Genomic DNA, 6,555 nt, shown 5'->3' on the forward strand with positions numbered 1-6,555 from the left:
AATCAAAGTTCTCCAAAGGTCCATCAGATCATCACTGTATCTGAAGTAAGGAGAAATATCCCGACAGGGAGAACAATTAACCAGTGGAAAAGCTTGCCTCCAGAAGTTGTGAGTGCTCCAACACTGCAGGTTTGCAAGGAGAGACCGAACAACCATTTGGGATGGTCTAGTCTAATGTTGGGGTTGGACTAGAAGACCTCCAAGGTCCCTTCCGGCTCTGTTCGTCTAAAGTAGTTCTTGCCACAGGTGTGAGTTGATAATCCTCTTGTTTCTCTCTTTGGTTTCTGTCATTCCTCTAGTACACCTCCAGCATGAGAGCCAAATATCTCGCCACCAATCAGCCTCGGCTGGATTCTGGCAGCGTGCACTGAAAACGCCTGGAAGTGGAAAATGGAACGAAACGGGCCAACCTCGCGAGTCTCTGTGGTCTTCGCAGATCTATCCTGCTTTTCTCCCCCAGTCCAGGGTCCAGCTCAGTTGCATTTCCTGCTGCTTCTTCTTCCCCAGCTTGGCCCGTGTCCACGTGAAGACACCTCCGTAGAAGCTCATTGCAGTTCCAGGCTCCGTCCCCTCGCAGTTCTCACTCTTCAGAGAGGGGGACATCTCCACGTGCTCATGCCCACTTGCCGAAGCCTCCCTGTGTTCCTTCGCTGTGTGGGGAATCCACTTTTGATGCCAAGTTGACCATCTTCTCCCTAAGGCTTCTCTCTAACCCATCGAAAACGATTGGATGAACCAGATGACTTAAAACTGGATCGTGGTGTGGAAGTGCTCTTGACAGGGCACGCCGAAACTAAAGCCATCTTTAATGTCCACTACGCCATGAAACTCAGATAACTCCCGGCTTTGCCTGCAGATCTCTTCTCGGTTCTCCTGCCAGCACTGGTGGATCTCCAGCCTGGGATCTTGGCAAGTCCTTGGTTCCTTGCCTATTACAACACAGTCTACTAATTTAACCCTTTGCAGTTCTTGGATACCTGTAGAGCAAGTTTACTCCTCTCTTTTACTGCCTGGATTTAAAGTCCTGGAGAGAAGGAGGAGAAGGCTTTCTGGATATCATACATCCGTGTGGTTGATTGTATGTGCTTGTTTGCATACACATACAAACACATCCTTATAGGAACACACTGTGCTCTATCTGCCTTTTTCCCATGTGTCTGTACTTCCTACCAGCTCTCACCAAACATCTTTTGAGCTGATGTGAAGTCATCACACTGGACTACCACTCTTTTGGTGCCAAAATATTCCAGGAAAATATTGAAGGAGCATTGTAGGTCGAAGGGAAGCGCTGTGAAAGATCAAATTTTGGGAGAAGGATTCGACAGGCAAAGGGAATACCAGCAAAACTCAGCTTCTTCCCAAGATGTCCTACTAGGTTAGACTTCTCCTTGCTTTTTGTTTGGGCTTCTTTGGGGGGTTAGGACAGACGAATTCCTGGAAGTGTTGATGTGAGATGGAGAAGGGAGACTTGTCACTGGTCCTGTATCCTTAAATCAGGAAGCAAAGATAAAATATTGTTATGGGAAGACAATTTGGGGATTCAGGAGTGGAAGGGTGTCCAGCTAGCCTCTCACTTTTAATTTGAAGATCATCTATGGACCAGTTGCTTCTTAACTTGTTGACAGTAAAGCTCAGCAACAAATTGGGAAGAAGAACAATTGCTGTAGGGCCCCTACCGGTGTTCCTACTATGTGAGATGATTAAGCTATTGAATAGTTGCACTCTATTCTTATTTATCTCTTGGGTCTTCTCATTTTAAAGCACAAAGACTTCCTTTTCAGGTTTTGCACATTTGAGAGGAAGTTTTGCTTGCTTTCACCTTTAGAGATGGCCACACGTACCTCCACCTACTTGCTTGCTTGCTTGCTTTGAAAACCTAGATTATTAGCAGGCTTTGAAATCCTTAGATGCAGCTTGCAAGCAGATTGAGAAGATACAAAACCACTGTTACTATTTCTTGAGCATCAGGGTCACGTAAGCCATTGTTTGTGAGTATGTGCAGGTAGCCTACTCGGCTTTGCAATCTATCTCTAGATCCCAGGAATGCAGCTCAGCACCCAGATGTGTTAGGAGAGGAACTGGACATGCTTCCAACCACAAAGGTATTTGTACAAATGTGACACCCCAGAAATACATTCCTTTGTAGTCTACCTTTTGAAGTGTGCCCTTAAAAGAAAATTTGAGTTGTCTGAATCATCACAGAACTTCAGAAGAACATTCTTGGTAGTTTAGTTTGCAGAGAGCAGGAAGACAATCCTTCCTCCCCAATCTTCTCCAGATGGAAGAAAACTTGAGTATGACCATCTTAAGGCAGGGACCAGCAACATAGGTTGTAATAACCACTACAGAAAGTGACTTTCTCCTGAGAAGGAGCCATCGCTTTGATGGTGAAGAAGCTTCAGCTTGGTGTGCCCAACACTCACTGAAGCATTTTCCAACAGGCAGAAGACAACCTCAGAGAGAAGACCAAGCTATCAGGTCGGAGTTTGATGCAGGCTGAGTTTTCTCCAGGGACTTTGAACTCAGCCAGACTTTTCAGCTAACCAAGATCACAGAATCATCTCAACATACGGTGTGCTTCTATTGACGGGGCCAAGAGTCCACTAGATGTGTGTCTATACACACAGACACATGTAAATATGGATTGCTGGGGACGCCAACAATTGCTGGATCTTGTGGTGGAGCATGCCTGAATGGCTCTCTTTCAGAAAATGTGAGTGTGCATGGTCACTTGTATGCCTTTAAAGAGAAGCAGGGAGCACCTTCCCCATCTTCTCCTTCGTGCCAAGCATCCGTGGCAAAACCATTTCGACTGCTAAGGGCTGTTCACCGCTGGCTGGCTGTCCTCTCCTTCCGAGCCAAGTTCCCTCCCTCCCTCAATTATTGGCTGGCAGAGTGTTGACTGTTGGCTGGCTTGGTGTCTTCATCAGGGCTTCTGCACCAGCTTCTGTGGTATAGTAGGCGAACCCCACAAAATATTTTATTTTCCTGTTCTCTTAGCTTTCTCTCTTCAGTTTTTTTTTTTTTTTTTTTTGCAAGTCCAAGAACTCCCAGGACGTCGTCCTTGATTTTTCCGGCCACTCGGTCAGGAGGGTGGGAAACCATCCCTATGGACCTTTTGGCCTAAGTTCTGAAATTCAAGTGACATTGAGTAGGGGACAAATAAGTTGGAGTGGAAAAATGGAGCCCTAAAACTCTTCCTTTCTTTCCTTCCTTCCTTCCCGAGGGATGGTAGCCATTGGCAAGGGAATTGCTTTTCCCGCGACAACATCACAGCCCTTCCCTGAAAGCAATCCTAAAAGAAAACGTGGACTGTCTCAAGCTGATGAAGCGTCTGTCCACAATGTGAAATGTACATAGCATGGGGATGGACTTCTCCCATCCAGTGTTGAAGACTGCATTGTAATTGTTTGAAAAAAAACAAAAAAACACCGAGTCAAGACTTTTGGCTGTGAATTTATTTTTCTGTGTGCTGTCCAAAAGTGTTCGTGTTTTTGTATCCTGTCTGTAATATTAGCTCACTTCATTTTGAATTTTCTTTGGCTTCGTAAGATGAGAAAAGGTTTAAGGTTAAAAAGAAAAAAAAGTTGATATTCATCCATGTAGCTAAACTTGAAGGTTAGGGTCTTCTCAACTAGCCTCAATTTTTTTTTAAAATCTGGTGGGTATGTGTGAATTAAATACCTCAGGTACAGCCAGCTTAACTGGAATGGAAGGGATAGGAATGAGTAGCTTGAACCTGGCCTAAACGAACAATTTTACCAAGGACAAAATTTCTGGAGCATCACAGAAACTTTAGCGTGGGTACGTTAAATTCAGTTGTTGCTCCGACCCAGCACACTTACCACGTAGACCTGTTGTACTTGTCCATCTGTGGCCCATCAAAGACTCAAGATCTATGTTTTCCCCAAAGCATGCTGGTGCTTCGTAAGGTCTACTGGCCAGTTGAGTAGTTGGGAATATCTGTTGGTGTTTCTCGTAGGGTGCTTAGTGCATTTGAGAAGGCCAAGGCATCCTTGTGATCTGTGTGTTACCATCTTGAACAGCGAGGAAGGGCAGAAGGTGTGGGGGGTTGTGATCCTTGTAGCAAGCCAGGTCAAGAGAAGGTTGACTGGTGGGTCTGGTCCATCGTTCATAGACGGAGGCCACTAGAGCAGAAGAAACGTTGCTTTGGGGGTTCATCTGCTTTAAGACTCGCTTAACCATTTTCTTCAAAAGACTGAGACTTAGGATTTAGTGCATCGGGTCGTGTCAAAAGCTTCTTGCGGTGAAGGTTCTGGACATTGTTCAACTGCATCTGTGCCAAAAATAAGTCTTTTAAAAGCCATAGAGGTGAAACGAGGCTGGAGTTGTGCAGCCTTTGGTCTTTACCCCACCCTTTCTGAGCTGTGGTATAAGGGGAGGTGCTCCATTGGCTACCTCCCCCATCAATCTGGCATCTTCCTCCAGAAGTATGAAGCTTGAAGTATCAAGTGAATAGATCGAGTTCGGGTGTCTCTGATGAGGGCCAACAGAGAAAGGTAGATGGCAGCTTCCTGCAGCTTGCAAGCTGTTGTCTTCAAGAGACCTAGAAGGGTCTGGCCTGGACCACATTGGGTTAAAAAAGCCTTTTCTTCAGAAGAAAAAAAAAATGACCCTTCAGCTTTCTGTTTCTATTCTTTATCCTGTAATTGATGGCCAAGTAGATAGACCCATCTAGGTCTCTTCTCATTTTTGAGGCATGTTTCTCAAAAGAGGGGGGCTTCAAACCATGCATGATCACCCAAGTTCTTTAAGAGTGAATCTCTCAGATCTGAAGGAGTAGATCTCTGGATCCTAGGTGTGGGCATGTCATTGTGATCCATAGCTAGCTTTGAGATCCTTGGAGCATCACTCCTCCATGTAACAAGGCAGGTTCTTGGCCTGGTCCTCTGGTGCAAATGGAGCAGAAAACTCGACCACCAGCCATTGGTAAGAGTCCCGAGTTAAGAGGACCAGTGCTTTGGTTCAATCCAAGGCAGATGCTCCTGCTTGTAGCGAATGAGTTTTTGCTGAGAGAGGTGACGCCTTCTGCCACCAGGAGAGGCGTTGAGAAAGTGATGGGACCTCTCTCCACAATCGGCTAAGGTCTAGTGTGGAAGACCACCCCATTCTTGTTAGTTAGTCCTCTGATTTCCCATGTGAACCATCTCCCAACCTCAAGGGAGTTTCTGAGAGAGAAAATGGTGCACTAGGCCCAAACGGCACAGCTACACAACAACACCCTCAGAAACCAAACTTACAGCCCGTTTGATCAGGGCTGAAGCGTGGACCGCAGTAAGCAGTGCTGGACATTTTCTTACCTTTTAACAACGCAACAACAACCAGCAGCAGCAGCTGCTGCTTGGACTAGCCTCAGGCTAGTTCTCGGTGCTTTTGTGTCTTCAACAACCACACTTTTCTCTCTATGCAAGGAGGGCGTTCCTCCTGTTTGCACTCCTTCCTCTCCAGCACCCGGATCCATCTCTCAAGTTGGGTTCGGATCCATCTCTCAAGTTGGGTTGGACACCCGTCCCCCTGAACCAACTCAGCTTTTCAGGGAGCTTGGGTGGGGATTCTGGGAACTGTAATCCCTCAGAGCTGCTGGTCCCCAACATGGCGAAGCTTTGCTTTCCTTCCCCATGGAATATTTCCTTCCTTCCCGGGAACAGGCCTGTTTTATTCTCTTCCCCCACTTCAGTAAATTTTGCTTTGAACTCTCTGTTAGGGTGGCCAGTATTGGGGCTTGCAAACAGGTCCACTAAAACCCCAGTTACAAAGAATCCTGGTTTATTACCCATCCCACCCTGGTTTATTACCCATCCCACCCGCATCCTAAGTTGGCAGGCGATGCCCTCTACGATGCAGGGCCAAACTTCACCTTTTGATTTCCGCCTGTCTGGGACTACGAAAGGCACAAGAGCCGAGTGAGTTTGGTGCTGTGGTCCATTGGCAACCCGCGATTCTGTTTTCCTCTCCTCCGTTCATTAAGAGACATAAACCTGGGAATTGTTTGTGACTTTAATTCTGTCGATCTCCAATTTTATTTTATTTGTTTTATTTTTGTTTTATTTTTTGAGAGGTGCGGCAAATTCTACCAAGTCAAACTCTGGCTGGCATTTTCAAATCGGGTTTTGCTTCAAACCACAATGGTTAATAATACAGCCTTCTACTTTTGTGTATACATATATAATATATGTATATTAAATATATATAAATATAATTTTTTAAAGCCTTTAGACATGACTTAGCTTCTTTCAAAGTTCTCCACCGGACCCCAAAATGTTTTTGAAATTTCGCGGGGGTTTAAACGATGGGGGGAGAGTGGCTGTCAGCCTGACCACGATTATTTTTTTTAAACTTTTCTTTTGACTTTTGGTTGATTTTATGACATTGTACTGTAGCTGTTTTGTTTTTGTTTTTTTTACCGGTTTGTGTCCTTTCTGTTCTGCAGATATTACAAGAGAAACAATTCTAAGTGTAATTCCTGTGGTTTATATTCAGCTTGGGTTTCATGTTTTAAAATAAACAACTTTGAAAAGGCGATGCGCTGGCTAA

General features: G+C 45.3%; 1 protein-coding gene across 3 annotated transcripts in view; it reads left to right on the plus strand.

Annotated features, from left to right (window-relative positions):
• The window catches only part of TTYH3 (tweety family member 3), a 44,270-nt gene that overhangs the window by 31,550 nt on the left and 6,165 nt on the right, over nt 1-6,555 (plus strand). For 2 of the 3 annotated variants that reach the window (XM_039360877.1, XM_039360878.1), the window contains one exon: nt 300-6,543. The exons of the other annotated variant lie outside the window; for it this stretch is intronic. Coding sequence is in view for 1 of the 2 variants with exons in the window: in XM_039360878.1 (XP_039216812.1) it covers nt 300-371 (72 nt within the window). In the remaining variant the exon portion in view is untranslated. Of the gene's footprint in view, nt 1-299; nt 6,544-6,555 lie in introns of those variants that run through there. 3 annotated transcript variants of the gene reach the window in all.

The sequence above is a fragment of the Crotalus tigris genome, unplaced genomic scaffold, assembly GCF_016545835.1.
Source record: "Crotalus tigris isolate CLP2741 ecotype Arizona unplaced genomic scaffold, ASM1654583v1 scf7180000019173.45859301935:6455823, whole genome shotgun sequence".
Taxonomy (NCBI): domain Eukaryota; kingdom Metazoa; phylum Chordata; class Lepidosauria; order Squamata; family Viperidae; genus Crotalus; species Crotalus tigris.